The 21590-nt window shown below is 44.2% G+C and overlaps 1 protein-coding gene across 3 annotated transcripts in view; it reads left to right on the top strand.

Annotated features, from left to right (window-relative positions):
* ATP2A2 (ATPase sarcoplasmic/endoplasmic reticulum Ca2+ transporting 2) overlaps positions 1-8021 on the top strand; it is a 53011-nt gene extending 44990 nt beyond the window's left edge. The window contains exons 16-21 of one of the 3 annotated variants that reach the window (XR_004133610.2): positions 425-627; positions 1962-2047; positions 2302-2435; positions 3032-3149; positions 3239-4822; positions 7220-8021. Coding sequence is in view for 2 of the 3 variants with exons in the window: in XM_064481234.1 (XP_064337304.1) it covers positions 425-627; positions 1962-2047; positions 2302-2435; positions 3032-3149; positions 3239-3508 (811 nt within the window). In the remaining variant the exon portion in view is untranslated. Of the gene's footprint in view, positions 1-424; positions 628-1961; positions 2048-2301; positions 2436-3031; positions 3150-3238 lie in introns of all 3 variants that reach the window. The other 2 variants (XM_031442673.2, XM_064481234.1) reach the window with 2 other exon arrangements.
* Positions 8022-21590: the final 13569 nt, after the last annotated feature.

Here is a 21590-nt window from a genome sequence, read left to right as displayed (position 1 = left end):
TTCCTGTGGCAGATCACTTGTGTTCCTTGGCTTGTTTTCCAGATTGCTCTTCATATGGCTGCAGCTTTGGTCTTAGTGCAGCGGGAGCAAGGGAGGGCCAGGCCGGACGAAGGAAGCCCTTGTGAAGGTAGAGGTCCGTCCGGCCCTCAGGAGGGCTGCCCATGGGCACCCCAGTGTGCAGAGGACTCCCTTTAACATAGAAATGGATTTAAATTAATTATGTAAGGTAACAAAATTTTTGGCTTTATAAAAGTTAATTCGAAATTGGGCATAATAAGAGTTTTCTGATTGCCCCAGAAAAAAGTTATTTCGAGTGATGGTTGCTGTCCATTGATATTTACGGAGGAGAGAAGATGGTAATACTGTTTAAATAGCGGTCAAAAGTAATATGGGATCTTTCTCTTCTTCCCTTTGGTGGAGACAGTATTTTCCTGACAGCAGCCCTTGGCTTTCCTGAGGCATTAATTCCTGTCCAGCTGCTCTGGGTCAATCTGGTGACAGACGGCCTGCCTGCCACTGCCCTGGGGTTCAACCCTCCTGATCTGGACATTATGAACAAACCACCCCGGAACCCCAAGGAACCGCTGATCAGCGGGTGGCTCTTTTTCCGCTACCTGGCTATTGGCTGTGAGTAGAGTTTTTTTATATTCTTAATTTTTAAACAAAATGTTCGTGAGTCAAGATTTTGTAGATTCATCCCATAAAAGCACATTTTCCTTCTATCTCCATATTAGGGTAGTAAAACATGGAGGCTGCCCTCTTACAGCTTAACGAGCTGTGTATGCCCAGTTTACAGTAAAGCCAGTCTCTTGTTTTAGCATCCTCATCCTTCCTTAGGCCTCTGTGAATGAGGTTTTCAGATTTAACCTGTGGGCAAAGGAAATACAGGGACAACTCAGGCCTTATTTCACCAAGATAAAAAACTAAGTCGCCACTTTCCTGAAGTGAGAGAAGGGATCACTGCATTCATCAGCAGTGGTCTGAACGCACAGCGCCCCGGCCACAGGTCAGATTCTGCGTGTGTCTGTAGACCTCATCCTCCTGATCCGGGGTGCTGCTTCCCTCTTCCCTGTTCCATAGGTTAGAGAGGTTAAATGACTTCCCGAGGGTCGCAGGGAGAAAGCGGGAAGGCTCTCGGCCAGTTCCCCTCTTGCGTTAAGTTTTCACATGCCCTTCCAGGGACACTCTAGCAAGTAGATATATTTTGGGTAGTCTTTTCACAAGCGATGGCCTGCTGTACAGACCTGTATGCTGAACCTTTCTGTCTCTCTCCCTATTTGGTGGCTGATTTCACGTCAGTACAGGTGTCGCCGCCTCGTTCCTGTGTGTCATCTCTCTGCCACTCCGTTGTAATTGCTGCGTTAGAGGGTGTTGCACTTGGACCTTGTGGTGGATGCTGCAATGTTGGGACAGTCTCTTACTCTCCTTGTGTTCTCCACTACCCTTTGGTGCTTCTTTGTAATAAACTTGCCGTTTGCTGTATTCAGCAGTGACTGGTGGGGATGGCTGCACAATTGGCTCCAGCAACTGCCATGTGCTCAGCGTTTGGCACAAATTTCTCTAATGGCCTTTCCATGTAAAGGTTCTGCCAGACTTTTGATGGAGCAAATAAGTGTACAGGTGGTACCATGAGTTTGCCTAAAGGTCATGGATGGTGTGATCTGGTCCAACCCAGCAGGGCCTTAAGTAGATGACACTGCCTGCAGCCTTTACGTATTGACTGCTGGTAGAGAAGGGCGGGGCTAGTGTGAAGGTCCTACCATTTCCAGGTGAAAAGTACCTGGTTCTTCTGTACCACAGACAGCGTTCTCATTGAAGAAACCCTCAGTCTGGCTGCTTTGGGCTAATACCCGCTCATTACCATTGATCTCCGTCCTAGGTGTTGGCCCACGAGGCATCCCCTGCAGGGATGCTGCAGGCTGTAAACCCACGTGTGTCAGCGTTGTGATATTTGTTCCCAGGTTATGTTGGCGCTGCTACTGTGGGGGCTGCCGCCTGGTGGTTCATTGCTGCCGATGGTGGTCCGAGGGTGACCTTCTACCAGCTGGTACGTAGCCACCTTTCATTTCTATTCCATAGATGCAGAGCTTAAGCCTTCACAAAGAGTTGTCCTTGAGCTTTCTGAGGGTTGGATGTCAGGCAGTCATGAGGCTTGCATAAGCAGTTAGTCATTCTGAAGAACCAGAGCTTCTCTGGGAGATGGGGTGAGATCTTGTGGGTCTGTGTTCTGGGCGTAATGGGGCGGTGGGCTTTGGGAAGTGCACTTGGCCGATCACAGACTTGATGGGACTGTTGTTGCAGAGTCATTTCCTACAGTGTAAAGACGACAACCCGGACTTCGAAGGAGTGGATTGTGCAATCTTTGAATCCCCGTACCCGATGACAATGGCGCTGTCTGTTCTAGTCACCATAGAGATGTGTAATGCCCTCAACAGGTCAGTGAGTCCTCTCGGCACCCCGGGGTGAGAACCGGACAGCCAGGGCGCTGGGGGATTGTGTGTGTGTCGCGGTTGACTGAGAATCAAAGGAAAGCTCCGCCCTTCCCAAAAGAAAGAACGAGCAGCACCGGTTTTAAGAGCTTAAGTCCTTATCACGTCCAGGAAGTAGTGGGAGTGCTCAGCCACGTGGTCCTTAAGAGACAGCAGAGGCCAAAAATAGGGACTTGAGCACCCGAGTGCCAGTGCCCACAGGGAAGGTGCTCTGCCCTTCAGCATTGAGACAAACGGTATCGATAATCCAATTAAGCCAGTGATAAAAATGGAAATTTCAAAATAGCCTAAGTGACATGGGGAATTGAGCAGCTTTGAACCCACTGAAATGGGATCTCTGTGCTGAAGCCTGGATTTAAAATTGGAATCTGTCCTACATCTGAACTTTCTTCTGTAATTTAGTCACTGTAGAAACCTAAGTCAATAGACTTAGGTCAGCGAGCAGTGCAGAGCAGTGTAGTTCTGAACGGTCTCTCGGTGAAGACGTGGGCCTTGGGTATTTCAGCAGAAACACGTTTCATGTACCTCTCCTTGTTCTGCAGCTTGTCTGAAAACCAGTCCCTACTGAGGATGCCCCCTTGGGAGAATATCTGGCTCGTGGGCTCCATCTGCCTGTCCATGTCGCTCCACTTCCTAATCCTCTACGTGGAACCCTTGCCAGTAAGTGGTGCGGGGATCCGGGCTGGGGCCTGGCCTGGCTGCCCGTCCAGCAAGTCTGGGGGCTTGACGAGGCTTCTTTGTGTTTTCAGCTTATCTTCCAGATCACACCGCTGAATGTGACCCAGTGGCTGATGGTGCTGAAAATCTCCTTGCCCGTGATTCTAATGGACGAGACCCTCAAATTTGTGGCCCGCAACTACCTGGAACCTGGTAAAGAGTGTGTGCAGCCTGCTACCAAATCCTGCTCGTTCTCGGCATGCACCGATGGGATTTCCTGGCCCTTTGTGCTGCTTATAATGCCCCTGGTGATCTGGGTCTATAGCACAGACACTAACTTTAGTGACATGTTCTGGTCTTGACTGACAGTTTTACATAAAGAAGATGTTTAACTTAATTAATTTTTTTATTGTTTAAAGCAACTGTCTTATTTCTGCTGAATTTTCACATGAACATATTGGCTGGTGAAGGAGGTTTCATATTCTAGATTTTGTTTTGCTTTTTCTGACTCCAGTGGGGCAAGAGTTTCCTTTTTTTATACACATAAAGTGTCCATTGACATGTACAGAGAACTAACACTATTTTATGCAAATATTTTTTTGTAGATGAAACAGCATGTACAGTGTTCTGTTTAATACTCATCCTTGTATAAAAAAATAGTTGAGCCAGCAGACATTGGCAGCAAATTAATTGGCAGCAGATTTTAGGAAATGAATGTGTTGTTTTTTCTAAAACTAAATAGCATGTGTTGTGTCTTTTGCATGGTCATCTGGATTTAATCTGAGATCACAGTCTGATTTTTATTCGTAAGCCAATTTTTCTGCACTGAGCAGAGTACTGCTACCTCAGTCAGTATTTTTTGGTTTGCCACCCCTTCACCCTCTCAGCCCTCGTTCACCCCCACCCCTCACCCCGCTCGGCTGCTTCTCCTGTAGGGTTTTGATGGTTCTGTTTACATCAGTCTTAACAAGAGGTATGCCTGTTCTCGCTTGTGCAGAAAACATTGTTCCAGATTCAATCGACTGGGTTCGTGTCCCCTCACGTAGTTTTTAAGGTTATTTATTTAAACGTCTAATGTATTTTATTGTAACAGACATTGTTTTGCCAATATTGCCTATTTCAGTGGCACTTCACAATCTAGTTTAAAAAGAAAAATAAAACCTTTTAAATGGACAGAGAAAAATAACTGTCTTGTTTTTAAATCTTAAGTGACTTAGTTTGGACTAATAGGTGTGTCCAGCTTTTCTCTTAAGTCCTTAGCTCAGAACTTCAGTTTTACTGTGCTCAAGGGGAAGAAGGGTCCTGTTCTGCTGCATATAGGTCGTTGTAGGAATTTTATTTTTAAGGCATAGGCACCACTTGTCATCTGTGATACATTGTATGCAAGTCTCTGCTGGCCGGTTTTAGCCTGGTGTAGAGGGGCATAAGGGCAAGTGTGTTTGTGTGTGTGTATGTGTGTGTGTGTGTGTGTGTGTTTTGTAAAATCTGTAAATAGCACATGACCAAATGAACATATTGTATAGAACTATTTTTATTTGAATGTGGCACTAACCACCACTGTTACTATGATACATGTTTGTGCATGTTGGAGATCAGTCTTACCAACAGTGTGTAAGTCATTAACAGTCCTAACCGTGGTGTTTTCCTCCAATGCCTTCCAACATCCATCAACTAACGTGAGTATTCCCTGAAATTTGGATGCTTTAGCCTAAAGGTGACTGCCACCAAGTGAGCTGGCTGTGTGACGCTAACAAATGAGCATCTTGTGCCAGGTGCCCCGAGAGCAGCGCATGCAGGATACGTGGTACCTGTGCAGACGTGGGCCGGGCCGGCTGACCCAAGAGTGCTGTCCTAGACCCCACACACCGCCATAACAGTGGCACAGCCGGACGGCAGGGGAGGGCCTGGGGGAAGAAAAACTGCTTTAGTCAGACTGACAAGCTGAGGGAGCTGTGCCTTCACAAGTGCTGAGATGAGGGTTTACAGAAACCTCTTTGTTAGCTGCAAGGGTTTGTCCCAGAATTTTGCTAATTCTGGTTCACTAAAAAGCCAAAAGCTAGCGGGGAAGGAGGGATAGCTCAGTGGTAGAATGTGTGCACAGGGTCCTGAGTTCAGTCCCCAGTGCCTCCGCTAAGGGGGGCGAGGAGTTTAGAGCCAAAAGCAAGTGAGAGGTGGTAACTACACCAGTGAACTCGTGCATCCATTGGTTCATCTTAAATAGGCCACCTGTTTTCAACTGGGTCATATCCGTGTGGCTGGGACTTAGCTTTTCTCTCAGGGTACATTACAGCACAGTTATCAGGTTGTTAGCCAGGGTGAAGGAGGCTAGGCAGTAGCTCCCTCCCCGAGAAGCCTCAGGTCTCCTCATGAAGGTACTTGGGACCTGGTTTCTGGCCCGGTCAGAAGACATGATGTAAATGCTGGGAGTTTGGGGAAAGGTTAACAGGTTATTGAGCAGGACGAGGTGCTGCCAAGTTGAGGTCCCAGTGTAAGGGGGTGGAAGTGGCACATGGAGACTGAGTCTTAATGCAGAGAGTCCTGGCCTGGCTCTCAGAAGGGGAGGCTGGTTTGCTCGGCAGAGAATGGAGCGGGTACGTTTTGCTGGTTTTAACAAGGTGTAGAAACAGGTTGAGTGGGTCAAATGCGAGGAGCATGTCTTGGCTGCAAACCAGAACAGGCTCTCTGAGCTTGTTGGGTGGGGTGCTGTTCAGTGGAAACCAAACTAACCTAATAGTCGACTTCTCCTGAGTCAGTTCCTTGATTTACTGACCTTTACAAAACAAGCTGAATGGTGTGGGCTGTTGCAGGAGACGTGCACGGCCCTAGATGGTCCCGGGTGGCTGCTGCCTTGCGGCTTCTCACCTTCAGACCTGTCCGGCCCACAGGGGTGGTTTTGGGCACCCACCTGCCTCAGCCCAGACAGCTGGGAGTGGGGAAGACCACTGCTGCTGCAAGCAGAGTCCCTCTGTCTGGTCTGCTTCAGTCTTTGCCACCGAAAACCTCGTCTGCACTGACACCTCATCAGCAACCGTGCTGCTGTGGGCACAGCCTTGGCCTCCGTCCTCTAGAGGGTGGAGCTGCCCGGCCCCTCACCAGATGCCTGCAGGGAGGCCCGCTCTGCCATGGCCGTTAACGGTGGGGCGGCCGTGCAAGTGCCGTCGGGCAGCTTCTGCCTGCAACGTGCTTCACGTCCTTTCCCCACAAGCAAGTGGGCTAAAGATCTGTCCTGTCAAAGCGTTCTGTTCTTTGCCACCACATGCCTGGTCCCACCTCTTTAATGGAACTCTGCCCTTTACCCAGAAGGTGGCGATCTTACATGACCCCTAAACGGATCCCATGCCGGCAGCTCGTTCTGCATCTGCACAAGGCAGGTGACCTGTTGGGCAGGGGCAACTACAGGAGCTCAGACCAGGGCAGCTGCCAGCTCCCTCACAAGCAGCTGCGGCCACATCACCACCCAGCTGGGCCCTCTGCCCCCGGACATTGGGTGGGCAGACCTCAGGAATGTGTGAGGCCACAGCATTAGCTCAGTGTCTGCCACGCCTGCTTCGTCAGCCTGGAGGCACCAGATTCTGTCAAAACCACCACCCTGAGATTACCGGGTTAACCTGGTTTACAAGGGTCAGCTGCCACCTTCTTTCTTGAAAGGGAATGATAATGAGCAGGCCCCCCAGGGAAGGGAGGGGCGGGAGCCCGAGGCTCGGTGCTGATTACCACGCTCCTCACTCTCCTTACCCTCCGCACTGCTAACCGAGACCTTTCCTTCTCCTGTTACACCTGAAGTGTACCTGGTGGGACTGTCCTGTGAGCCAGGGGTGACTTTGCTCTGGAGCCAAGACGACACGGGGGGGGGGGGGGGTTCTGTGAGCCAGTGCTTCTAGATGCTACCCTGTGCGGGCAGCGCCTCAGGGACAGTTAATCCGAAATGCTGGTCTTGAAATCTTAAGAGATCAAACTGAATATTCCTTTTTCACCTTTTTCATCTGTCACTATTAATCTTAGTCTTTTATAGTTATTCTAACATTTCCTCCCTGTATTTCATAAAGCTGATTTCCTCTCTCTTTCCTTTTCAGCAATACTGGAGTAACCGCTTCCTAAACCATTTTGCAGAAATAAAAGGGTGTTCGGTTGCGTGCATGTGCGTTTTTTTAGCAACACATCTACCAGCCCTCTGCATGACTGATGTTGGGGGAAAAAGAAAATTAGGGAAAAATCCCCAACTCGTGTGTTATGTGGAGGAAACGTGTACTACCAATGGAGTTTTTAGCTTTTAAATGAAACTAATTACAAATGTACAATTTAGCTTAATGAATCAGAAAGCCTCTCCAGAGAAGCTTGGTTTCTTTGCTGCAAGAAAAATGAGGTTCTGAAACCTTATCCAAGAACTTAGAAGCCATCAGCCAAGTCTCCATATTTCTCTGCAAAATGTCATAACTTAAATAAATGTACAATATTCAATTGTAATGCATGCCTTCAGTTGTAAGTAGCCAGATTTCTCTGTGGTGTCATTGAAATATGCTACTTTTTAATTGGCCCTGTACAGTTTGCTTATTTATAAATATATTGAAAACACTACAGGTGTTGAATGGTTAAAATGTAGGCTTTCAGTTCATAACTTAGCTATTTTTTTGAGTGTGCAAACAGCTATTTTGCACTGTATTAAATGTAACTTATTTAATGAAATCAGAAGCAGTAGACAGATGATGGTGCAATACAAATTGTCATGCATTTATATTAATAAAATGCTAAATGTCAATTTATCACAACGCATGTTTGACTTTAGACTGTAAATAGAGATCAGTTTATTTCTGTGCTGGTAACAAGCATCGCACAGACATGGTTTCAGGTAAATAAATCTATTCTATGATAAGTTCACAGTGTGGTGTTGTTGACTGTTCTCTGGGAGGGGCGGGTGATGTGCACTGAGGGCTTCCAACCCTGCACCCTGCACGGTTTTGCCCTTGTGTGGATAAAAGGAACAGCGCATTCCCAGTGACCTTGGGCAGGAAAGCACAGTAGGAGGTCTGCTTGCTTGTGTGACACAGTATTCCTGCCCTGGCTCCACTGTCTCCCTTCAAGGATGAGGAAGCTAGGGTTTTTCAGAGATAATTAACATGATTAAAAACTTGTCAGCAGCTTGGAGACAAAGCACTGGGCTTGTAATACTGTTCATACACAAAATTTATCTGTAAATTTCTGCATTCCCATTGTTAACAAAAAGACAAATCAACTCTACAGATATGGGAGGGGGGAGAATTTGATCAAATTTAGCATCCACTCTTGACTTTCAAAAAAAGGAAAACCTGAAGTATCCGTAATTCCCATTTTTATGACATAAGGGAAAAGCCAGAAGAGCTGAATTCCAGAATTACACTCACCGTCCACCAACGCCCACAACTCAGCCCTGTGCTGGGGAGTCACTGCAGTCAGACAAGAGGGGAAAAAGGCCTAGGAGTGAACAGAAAGGAGCAACGGTCATACTGGATCAACGAGGACACTTCGTTTTTAGGAAAGTTCAGTAATTTAGAGGGAAGTGACATTTTAGTGTGAATGATACATGTCATACATTTATGATACATAAAAATGCCAACAGGGGTTTTAATCAAACGCTGATTCTAACAAAAGTGAAGGGAGAAAATGCAAGGGGGGCAAAGAAGGATACCAAACCTCTCAGGTGTAAGCGACAGTCATTAAATGCATTATTTGAGAAAGGCATTTTAGCTTAGCTGGTACAAGTTGGGTTACTCATGTTGGTGATTGTTCTGGGAGGGAAAAAAGAGGCTGTATCCCTTGCACCCAGTCATTTTCAAATAGCTCAAAAGACGAAAAATGAAGCTACACCCCAAAAGACGACTGAGTGACACAAAATTTGAATGACTATAAATAAGAGAATGTGTTCAACCCCACTAGCAAATTTATCTCATGAGACGCCATTTCATGCCCAACTGACCAAAAAATGAGTCTTCTAATACCAAGAATGTGGAGAATGGGCCATCCTTACATTGCACAGCAATTGGCTCTTAACTTACAGCATACAGCAGGGCCACTCTCAGACTCACCTTAGAGAACTCCTCACACATGGCCGGAAGGCCATGACAGGGTGTTTGTGAAAGAAAAACATTGGAAACGACCTAAATGATGACCAACAGCAGCAGGAAAACTGCTATGTATGTTTGAGGAATGTTGACACCACTCTGCAGCAATGAAAATGAGTAAATGAACTGCAGGTATCAACAGAGAGAAGTCTCCCTGCACAGTGCAACCAAGTGCAGAGTGTATAGTTTGATATGGTCTTGTTTTGCATATTTTAAAGTCTTCAGCCTGGCCCTTGGGCCAGTGCCTGCCTGTGCCCACAAAGGCACGTGCACCAGCTTCCTTGAGAAAGTCTAGCTCACAGAAAGTCGCCTAAACAGCTCTGCGACAGATTTACATTCAGTGCAAGCTCCTCACCTCTGGACTAGGAGCAAACATCAGTAACAAGTTCACAGACACCAGCCACAGGGACAGGAAGTGGTGAGTGGGATGGTGGTTAGTTTTAAGAGGGAAGGAGGGCAGTTTTACTTCTGTAAATGCTTAGGTGCCATGTATGTAAAGGTTCATTATGACTGCACATCTCAGATTTTTTTTTTTAAGTAAACCATAAAGTACTAGAAGAAAACATGGAAGACAAAAAGCCTAAGTATGACACAGAATCCCAGAAGAATGCTAAATTGCATAAACATGTAAAATATTCGAAATATAATACACCTCTCTAGAGTCAGGAAAATGGATGGGCTATGAATATGACAGCAAGTTCTCTCCACATATGATTAGCAAAGATCAAAGTTTGATACTGATCTCTCCTTTGCAGCTGGCATTAAGAAACAGCTCATGCTGATGGTGAAAATATAAATTGGCCCAGTCTCCGGGAGGCAATTTGACATTATCTATGAGATTTTTAAACATCTATACTCTTTGATCAAGCACTTAACTTTGGTGAAATCCTCCCACACTTTCATAAAAACAAACAATCCTGCTGCACTGCTGTGAGCAAAAGATTGGAAATAATCTGGTTGCCCATCAATAATAAAAATGTTAAATAAACTGAGACCATTCATACCGTGGAATATTATGCAGCCTTCAGAAAGTGCGAGGTGGATCTATGAATCAGCAAGGAACGATGTCCAATATATGCTGTCTGCCCAGTGAAATGTTCACATGCAGGTCCATCCATATTGTTGCAAATGGCAAAATGTCATTTTTTATGGCTGAATAAAACTCCTTCCATTGTAACGTTCCACATCTTTATTCATCTATTAATGGGCACATGGGTTGCTTCCTTATCTTGGCTATTGTAAATAATGCTGCAACAAACAGAGGGGCATAAATCCTTTCTAATTAGTGTTTTTGTTTTCTTTGAATAAATATGCAGGCATGGAGTTGCTGGATCATATGGTAGTTCTATTTTTAATTTCTTGAGAAATACTGTTTCCCACAATGGCTGCACCAGTTTACATTCCCACTGACAGAACACGAGGGTTTCTTTTTCTTCACATCCTCACCAACACTTATTTGTTGTCTTTTTGATAACAGTCATTAAACTATAGGCTAGAACAACTGGACTTGATGAATATGTGTGTGTGCATACACACACACACACACACATACATATATATATGACATTTCATCCAAAAGCAGCAGAATACACATTCTGTACAAGTGCATATGAAACATCCTCCAGGATAAATCACATGTTAGGTCACAAAACCAACGTTGGTAAATCTAGGAAAATTGAAATCATAGCAAGCATCTTTTCTCACAATGCTATTAGACTAGAAATCAACTCTTCAAGGAAAAAAAAAAGAAACATGTAGAGACTAAGTAATACTCTACCATTTGTTTTAAGAAACAAGAGGAAGTTTAGTATCCAGTAATGATGCTTGCTGAGAATAAATGAAAATGCTGTGGTACAGATGGCAGATGGCAGTAGCCAGTTTTCTTACTGTTGGAGTGGGAGGTTACAGATAAGCAAGGGAAGAAGGCTAGGGTAATCCATGTGGTAATGAATTACAGTCGGAGACACCAGGATGAACTCACATTTAGATTAATATCAATATAGACAACTCTAGATAGAAATATTTCTAGCTATGTGTATATAAACATGTACTGCACTATCAACTGAGTGAGCCAAGAAGCAAGGACACTTCAGTAGCAATGAGCACACTTAGCTCCAGTTTTAGGTTTCTAATGCCATTCTCCAATAAAAGGAATCAAGTTTCCCTGGAGAAATGGCTAATTCTAGGACTGGGACAGAGAATGCACGAATGCCTGGAGAACACTGTAGTGCCAGAAATGAAGGAAGTGCTCAAAAACAAAAACAATGAACAAAGATGAAGTTATGTCAAAGGGACACAGGACCCAACTGAAGAAGCTTTGAATGGCCAAAGTTAGAACAATTTGAGCAAGAAAAGAAAGGAGTATTGGGTTATAATCCAAAGTATAAAATAAATGTCCATTTTGTTTGTTTAATTACAATTGACCTAAAACACGGTATTAGTTCCTCGTACACAACACAGTAATTCACTATTTTGAACTATTTCAAATGATCACCATGTTAAGTCTAACTATCATCTGTCACCAAAGATACATTATTATTGATTATATTCCCCACACTGTACATTTCATACCTGCGACTCACCTTTTTATAACTGGAAGTTTGTACCTCTTAAACCCCCTCATCTATTTATCTCCTCTCCCCATCCCTCTTTCTGCTGGCAACTATGTCTATGACACAGTTCCTGCTTAGTTATGTTTGTTCATTTGTCTTTTTAGATTCCATATATAAGTGAAATCATACAGTATTTGTCTTTCCTTGTCTGACTTACTTCACTTACCATAATACCCTCGGGTCCATCTATGTGTTGCTAATGGCAAGAGTTCATTCTTTTTGATGGCTGAGTAATACTCCATTACACACACACACACACACACACACACACACACACACACACACACACACACACACACACACACACACACACACACACACACACATCTTTATCCATTCATCTACTTGTAAAGCTTGTTTCATGATTTTGTGTGTGCCCTTTAAGAGTGGAGTCTCTATTTTCCACAGGCCTCTGGCTCTCCCAAAAGTAAGTCCCACTGGCCTTCAAAGTCAAACGTTTTGGAGGCTCACCTTCCCAGTGCAAGACCCCTGGGCTAGGGAGCTTGATGTGGGGTGAGACCCCTCACTCCTTGGGGAGAACCTCTCCTATTATAATCATCCTCTTGTTGCTGGGTTGCGTACCCAGGGGAACGGGCCTTCACTATACTGCGCCTCTGCCCTTCCTACCTGTCTCAGGGTTCCTTCTTTATGTCTTTAGTTGTATAAGATCTTTTCTGCTAATCTTCAGGTTGTTCTCATCAATAGGCACTGTGTAAATAGTTGCGATTTTGGTGTGCTGTGGGAGGAGGTGAGCTCAGGGTCTTCTTATTCTGCCATTTTGGCCACTCTCCAAATATTTTTTTAAATCCTCATAGAAGCATCAGATAACTACAAGATAGTAGAGAATTTCCAGGCCAAAATCTACGAGACAGCAAGAGAGAATCAGAACACACAAGGTCACCTTTCCCCTGGCGGCATCTACCTAGCCACATAAACCAAGCTGTGAAAGCAAGCATGGGTTTTGAGGGCCCACAAAGCACAAAAGGCAAAGAAAAGCCAGGGCCCACCAAAAGTGGGAAACCTCACAGGACACTAAGCTGTGACCCCAAAGGGCTAACACCTCAGGGTATAGGCAAACCAGAAGTAAAGCTGCCCTCCTTCCCCCAAATTCAAAGGACTGCAGGCAGCATTGCCTTGGTGCTGAGAAGAACCAGGATAGCTGCCCACCTGGGGGCTGGGGGGGGCAAACACTGGCTCGTGAGCACCTGCAGCCACACCACCACTAGAGGCGCTGTGAACCCTCAAGGCACGAAGGTAAAGTCACTGGCAGCACTCCCCAAGCACTAAGCAGAAATAAATGTGAATCCTGTCTGTGGGAAGGCACCTTCATGTTGTCTCGGAGAAGCACACAATTATTTTTCAAAGCAGCACGCAGTAAAAGGTAACCAAGTACATGGTAAACAAGGTACCATGAGTGAGAGCCAACAGAAATAAACATTACAGCTCCATCCAGACTTCACATATTGAAAGTATTAAATATAAATCATAAAATATCCATGCTTACTTTGTTTAAAGAAAAACAGATATACTTGAAAATCTGCTGGAGACAGGAAACTATTAAAAGTGAACATAGCAGAAAAAAATTAAATGGAATCCTAGAAATGAAAAGCACATTCACCAAAATCAAAAACCTAATGAATACACACTACTATATATAAGATAGATAAGCAACAAGGACCTACTGTATAGTAGAGGGAACCATACTCGATTTCTTAAAATACACTATAATGGAAAATAATCTAAAAAAAGTATGTATGTATATGTATAACTGAATCACTCTGCTGTACACCTAACACTGTAAATCATCCACACCTCAATAAAAAACAAAACATAACAAAAAAACTTGATGGACGGACATGGCATCAGAGTGGACACTGCAAAGTAACAAATGAAGTGGAAAAAGATGAGAAGAAAACTCCCAGAACGCAGCAGAGAAAGAAAGAAAAGCTAGAAAATACAGAAAAAGAGTTAAAATACCTGGAAAACAAATTGAGAAAGGAGTATGAGAGGAGTATTATCGGAAGAGGGAATGGCTAAGAATTTTCTGTAACTGATAAAAGACAGCAATCCACAGATGCAAGAATTCCAACAAACCCCCCAAAGTGTAAATAAATAGAAATCCAGACTTAGACATACTATAGTGAACTGCAGAAAATCAAAGACAAGAAAATCTTAAAAGCCACAGAGGCAAAAAGAAAAGAAAGAAAGAAAAGAAAAAAGAAAGGAAAGAAAAATAAAAAGAAAAAAGGCACTACCTTAAAGGAGTATCAGCCCATTGCTGACATCTCAACAGTCAGTGGAGGCCAGAAAACAGTGGGATGATAGCTTCATGTGCTGAAGTTACTGGCAACCTAGAATTCTAAATCTGGAGAAAATATACAGTAATTAGAAAATCAAGGTATTTTCAGACACACAAACAAAAACAGAGTTCTTCACCAGCAGACTCACACTACGGGAATTATAGATGCGGGCAGGAGTACGCAGTCTAAGTGATCTGCAGGCCTGTCACCCAGGAGCACGGTAAAGACACTGGCAAGTTTCAGATGTAGGTAACAGTGACAAGCATGTTGCTATTCCTAGGGTAAACACTAATGACAGAAATAGAGATAAAACTAACAATTCAACGGAAGGGGAAAAAAATGAAAGAAACCTAAAAAGATATTTTAAAATACAGAAAGGATAATAGAAAATGATAGAGCCAACCCCAAATGTAATTATTACATTAGAAGAAGATACTAAATATGTTATTCCTGTTGCTCTGTTTCTGAAAGAGTGACTTCAGCATGACCAGGATGCTCCTATTTTGAAAAGCAATCCATGCTTCCTGCAGCAGGAAAAGACAAACATGTCCCGCAGTCAGCTATGAAGTAATGGAGAAGCTGAAATTGGTTGCTCTGTCATCAAAATTAGTAGAAATTATAAAATATATTTTGTAAGTTTGGAAACTACTCAAAATGCTTTAACTCAAGACTAGAAGTGTATAAAGTTTAACATTTATATCTCTTTGATATTTATACATCATGACCTGTTGAGAAACAGATTTCCAGGGGAAGGTATAGCTGAGTGGTAGAGTGCATGCTTAGCATGCACAAGGTCCTGGGTTTAATCCATAGTACATCCATTTTTTAAAAATACATAAATTAAAAAAAAATTTCATTGAAAATGGAGAGTTTACTTTTTAAATAAACTCTGCTGATGAATCATGCAACTACAAAAAGGGGGCTGGTATATACACAGACTTACGTAATTTCAAACTATTTCTGGGAAAAATACACAAGAAACTAGTAACTATGGTTGCTTCTGAGGAGGGAAATAGGAGAAAAAATGAGAACAGGGAAATCTCACTTTATGTCCTTTTGAAAACTGTGAATCTACCTTAAGAAACTGTATTAAACCAAAGGATACTAACAATTTAATGGAAGTATAAAGAGCTAAGAATAGCCAAAAACCTGCTAAGAATAAGATCAGCGGGTCTTGACCTTCCAAGTATCAATCGTTTTTATAAAGCTATAGTAATTAAGACTGTAAGGGACAGGTGCTGGGATAGAAGAACTGACCAGTGATGTGAAACAAGAGAGCTCAGAAACAGAGGTGCCAGTCTGTGAATACCTGATTTGCAACCCTGTTGGAATCATAGATCAGTGGGAAAGCAGGTAATTTTTCAATAACTGGTGGTTACACATTTTAAACATAAATTTAAAAAACTCAGTAACATTGGCTCCTTGCCTCACACCATACATACAGAATATATTTTTGACCTTGAAATAGGGAAAGATTTCTTAAGAATTAGAAAATACAACCATAAAGAAAGAGATAAGTAAATTCAAGTACATTAAAATTAAGACCATCTGTTAATCAAAAGACACTATAAACAGAATGAAAAAGCATTTGCAACTGGAAGAAGACATTTGCAACTCACATTCTGAATTACATCTAGAATATATAAAGAACTTCTGTGAATTAATAAGAAAAAAATAAACAACCCAATAGAAAAATGGGCAAAAAAAGTTTTTTTCACAGAAGCACAAATAACTCCTAAATATGTGAAATGATAGTCTTATTATAAAAACAGAAAAATGTAAATCAAAATCACTGTCACACCATAGCCAGGAGAAAATTAAGGTTTGATAATACCAAATGCCAGTGAGGAATAAAGAACTACCGCAGGTGTGCATGTAAAGTTGTACAACTTCTTTGGAAAACAGTTTGACAGAAATCTGTTAAAACTGAACATGCACATACCCTACACACATCAACTCCATCTCTGGACAAAACCCCACAGAAATCTGTGTTTATGCACAGAAGACACATACAAAAACATACATAGCAGCAACACTTGAAAAAAAAAAAAACTAGAAACAACTGAAATGTCCATCAATGGCAGAATTAATAAGATGGGGGTGTACAGATGCACGTATTGGAATATTATATAGCACTGAAAATGCAGTATCCTACAAAATGCCTGACTAGTCCTCATTAAAATTGTCAAGGATGGTCATCAAAAAAAGGAAAATCTGAGAAACTTTCACAGCCAAGAGGAGCCTAAGGGGACATGTAACTAAATGTAGTGGGGTGTCCTGGATGGAATCTTGGAAAAGAATACTAGGATATTAGGTAAAAACTAAAGGAAATTTCAATAAACTATGGACTTTTGTTAATAACAACAAAAGTTTTATCAGTCTTCATTAATTGTAATAAATGTACCATGCTAATGTAAGATGTTAACAGGGAAACTGTGTGCAGGGTATATGGAAATTCTCTGTGCTATTTACTCAATTTTTCTATAAACCTAAAATTGCTCTAAAAATGTCTATTAATAAAAAATGAACAAGCAATAATAGTTTTTTAATTTGGGGGGTGGGTAATTAATTTGTTTATTTTTACTGGAAGTACCGGGGATTGACTCCAGGACCTCGTGCATGGTAAACACTCTCTCTACAACTGAGCTATACCTTTCCCCTAGTAAACAGTATTAATATGGATCAATTCGAAAAGTGTTAAGCGAGGTATCATTAAAAAAATAGACAATGTGACTCTATTTACATAAAGTTCAAGAACAGCACATGAGGGGGGAGGGATATAGCTCAGTGATAGAGTGCGTGCTTAGTATACATGAAGTCCCAGGTTCAATTCCCAATAATTCCATTACAAAAAAATTTTAAAGAACAGCAAATAAATGTGATGTTCAGGATAAAAACATGGTAAAACTGAAAATAAAACAATGAAATAATATTACAGATGAGAAAAATAAACTGTTTGCTCAATGTTCATAGAACTTCCAAGGTCAGAAAATAAAATATAAACACAAAATGCAGAACAGTGGTTACGTCCGGCAAGGGCTGGGGTTAGAGGCCAGGAGGAAGGGAAAGGGGTGCAATCAGGTGTGAGCACACAGGGGTCTTCAGGGACTGTTGAAACGTTCCAGTTCTTGTCCTAGATAAAGTGCACGTGTGATGTTTTCATATACTTCTTTATGTATGTTATATTTTACAAATTTTACATTTTTATTTAAAAAAAAAAAAAAGCTTATCTGGCCGCTTAGCAGGCTCTGGCCATAGTGCATGGGCACAATTATTCTTTGCAAGAGATGGTTCTCCTGGATCAGCCTAGGGGTCTCCACATGGCCTTGTCCTCTGAGGTGGCTCCCCTCGGCCTCCCCTGAGCTGACAGAAGCTGCCTTTCTGGTCAACACATGGCTGGCTTGAGGCGCTCCAGGTGGGGACCGTGCATAGGGGTTATCTCTGTCCCTTCCCCTCAAACAACATCAAGCCCAGCAAAGCAGCTGCATGGGACTGGGGAGTAGCTCGGGCTTTGGGGGGCTTTGGGGGGCTTTGGGGGATCAGCTTGTTTCAGCCCATCAAGGGTGGGGCTTCAGTCTAGGCACCACCCAGGCAGGAGGGCAGAGGCCTCTCTCAGGATGGATTCCTGCTTGCTACCATTCCCACTCAATTCCTGGACAAAAATCTCCACTGCCCCCAGGGGACTGACAAAGGAGATGGGCCAGTGGGCAGAGTAGACCAAGGTCTTAAGTGGAAGATGATCCAAAATTTTAAAAATAATTTCCCTGGGCCACGGCCCATGTAGGACTAGACCTGGCACTGAGAAGGGTTCCAGGCAAATCTGTTGATCCAGCACCAAAGAGGGCCCAGGCCCAGCCCACGGGCCAGAGGGCAAGGCTATGTCCACAGGGATGCTGACCCCTAAAGGACTAAGGTTTAACCCTAGGAGGCCACTCCTCTCCCACACAGCCCACTCCAAGGCTAAAATGCTGACAACCCCAAGAGAGAGGTCCCAACTCTGAGCTGTCTTCTAAAAGAATATGGAGGCACAGAGAGGCTAAGAGAGCTGCCCAGGGCCACACAGCCAGTGACAGGCCACTGACCTGAGGCTTCTGCTTGGTAGTAGAGAGAGGCCCTCCCTTCAAGAGGTTCATCCCTCCTAATAGGGAGGATGGAACTCCTCTGAGAAGGAACTGAAAGAAGTATGGGGACTCAGAGTAAGACACAAGTAGCCACCAATCAACCCCCACCCTCACACACACAATAAACCTCATCAAGTACAGTCCCCCTCAGCCCTGAAGTAGAGATGGGGCCTCGGTCCAGGTAACACTCTCCAACCCAGAGCCAGCAAAGGGGGTCCTATGGGGGTAAGGGGCCCCAAAACCCAAAGTCTTGAGAAATCAAGGATCGAGGCCTCAGCAGGCCTCACCAGAGCCCACCACAAGCTCCCAACTGCAGCAAGGGGAAGTGAGGTGGGAATTCCAGAGACTGGAAAGCTTCAACTTTGCCCCAAACATGAAGCCAATGGATGGTAGACTGGGACAGCTAGGGCACACCGACTGTGGATGGGGAAGCCGCAGGGCTGGCCAGGGCCTACAGAGACAGGACCAGCTAGTCAGCCCCCATGAAAGCTCCAAAAAAAGATTATACCCTTCCACTCTGAAATCCCCCTCCAGGAAATTTACCCAAAGAAGGAAAAAAGCTGTGCACACAAAGGAGGTCACACTAAGGTTGTTTATAAAGAGACAGACACTGGAAGATTTAAGTGGCCAGCAAAAGCTACATCGTGATGGTGCTGGCCTTGCCAGATGGTCTGGCAGCCTTTAAATCCAGCAAGGCCAAGAACTGAGATGGACAGCAAGGGGTACTTAGAGCTCATTTTCTCCTTAACATACTATAAAATTTTGCAGAGATCACAGTTAGGAACATACTAAAGCTCTAGGGTGAGAAATCCTGGACAGATGAAAACAGCCAATGTGTCCATCAGAGACTGTTTGCTCACCTATGAAATGGGGTTAATTCCACTCATGCCTCAGAAGTATGAGGCTAAGATGAGATAACACGGCATAGGGCTGGCCTTGTGGCCCAGTTCATAAGAATGTCAGGAAATAGCACAAGCAAACCAAGATGATGGAGTTTTTATCACACTCAAGGTCCAGGAAACAAGCACTCCCATCTATTGCAATCTGACAGCATCCATCAAAGCCTTAAATGCACACACTCTGAGATCCAGAAATTTCACTGCAAGGAACTTGACTTCAGCATGTCTTTGGACTATCATGTCAAAACATGTTCATGACAGTGCAGACTGTAATAATTATATACAAAGCTGGAAACAGGGGTCCACCAATAGTAGAAGGGTTACCAAATCCATTCCATCCATAGAATGGGATTCTGTGGAACTGTTAAAATAAACAAGATCCCAGAGACACCGCCAGCAGAAGTTTCTGTGTGTACAGCATGACTACTTTAGTGTAGCTTTCATATACATATTAGGTAAATGCTCAAGACTAATTTTCTAAATGTAGTATCAGAAAATTTACTTAGCATGATGTCTTTAAGGTTTATCCACGTTGTATCATGTGGTAAGATTTCCTTCCTTTTTAAGGTCCCTTTGTATGTAGACTACGTTGTTTATCTACTCATCCAACAATGGACAGTTGGGTGATTTCCATTGTGAAAAGTGCTGTAATGAACATGGGTATGCAAATATCTGTTCAGAGACCCTGCTTCAATTCTTTTGGGTATGTACCCAAAAGAGGAACTGCTGTATTATATGGGTGTATGTTTAAATTTTTGAAGAACTGCCAGACTGTATTCCACACCAGTTGTATTATTTCACATTCCCACCAGCAATGCATGAGGGTAGTTATTTCTAAACTTTCTTTCAATGGCTGCCAAGGAGACTGACTTGTGGGCTTCTGGCTTATTCTTGGTGTTCCTGATACCATGTAGTTGGTGAGATAAATAACCTGTTCTGTGACGCTAGCAACCAACATCTTGCTCACACCCTGGCCCCGACTAGTGAAGGTCCAGGTGCAGCCAAGGCAGGTCAGAGCATCTAGATGATAGAAGCCTGCCCTTTGTGGCCTGTGGCTGGTACCTCCTTCCACTGCTCCTGGAAAGGGAGGTTCCCAAGGGAAATGGAAAACCTTAGTAAGGCACTTACCTCAACGGGCCCTCCCAGTGCCAGGGAATCCTGGCGGGCCTGGCTGTGGTCGCTGTCCTGGAGGCCGAGGTGAGGTGCTTGCTGAATCAGGCCTGTCTGTCATCAGGAGAGAGAATGCAGTCGCTGAGCAGCAGGCAGTGCCCACAGCTTCAAGCAGGCCTGGGTATAGGCTCCAGAGCCCTAATCATGGGAGTTGCCCCCACCCACAGGCAACTGCAGAGTAGGGGCCCTAGGGGACCCTTTCAGGGTCAGGCCTATAGCTTCTGGGGCCCTCAACCCCCCTCCTCCCAAGGTTCTCAATATCTGGGCCAGGGAACAGCTACACAGAATAGTAAATTGAGGTTGGATTAAAGATGCAGACTCCTGGGCCCAAGCCCTGAACTTGGATTAAGGTTTGGTACCAAGCCTAGAAATCTGCACCACTGAGAAGCATACTCAAGTTTCAGAATTACAGATTTGGGCAAAGGCTAACCTCATTCTCTGAGAAAGAATTCAGAGACAGGAGTGTGGCCTCCAAAGTAAAGCTGGCAAGGAGAGCTCCTGACATTAGCTCTGTAGGGACCACAACTGCCAGGTCCCTGGCGCACAGCAGGGGTTCAGAAGCAGAATGTGAAGGCCCAAGCTGGAGGGAAGGAAATATCCTTCCTTAGGACCTTGCCTCCCTGATCAGCAGAGGGACCGCCAGGAGAAAAGAGCAAAAAGGCTTCAGTGATATCATCAGTTCCCACAGTCCCCCAGGGAAGAATGGACAGTCTGGCATCACCATTACCCTGGGGATGACAATGTTCACAACGGGGACCATGGCGAACTACTCACGGGATTATTCAGTGCTCAGCCCAGAGGTAGAAGAGGGAGCCCAGACGCTGGAGACTAACTACCTGGCCCCTGACCCACAGCTCTGACAAGTGAGCTGAGTTTTGGAACCCAACCCACTGACTCCAAACCTATAATTCAAACACTGGAAGAGAGTGGGGGAATGACAGGAATCAGTTAAAACATCCCCAGACTGGCTGCGTGAAACTCCAGACAGCAGAAAGTACCTGTGGTGACTGCAGACACCTGGAAGGCCATCCCTCATCAGGCTGCTTGGTCTCCTGGCAGGGAGCTCAGTGGGACAGCCAGAGCTGGAAAGCCTGATTCTGCCCCCAATTCCTGGAGCTCCCCACCCTCATGAGGTTCAAGTGATGGTGGCAGGGTCTTTCAGGTGGACCAAGAGTGTTTTCAGTCCTACGTCAGGTACTCTAGAAAGATAGTTTCAGTTGCCTCTTTCAACCCAGCTGTCATTCCAA

The sequence above is a fragment of the Camelus dromedarius genome, chromosome 31 (genome assembly GCF_036321535.1).
Source record: "Camelus dromedarius isolate mCamDro1 chromosome 31, mCamDro1.pat, whole genome shotgun sequence".
Classification (NCBI taxonomy): domain Eukaryota; kingdom Metazoa; phylum Chordata; class Mammalia; order Artiodactyla; family Camelidae; genus Camelus; species Camelus dromedarius.
The sequence above is the reverse complement of the archived record's forward strand: the minus strand, read 5'-3'. Positions and strand labels throughout refer to the sequence as shown.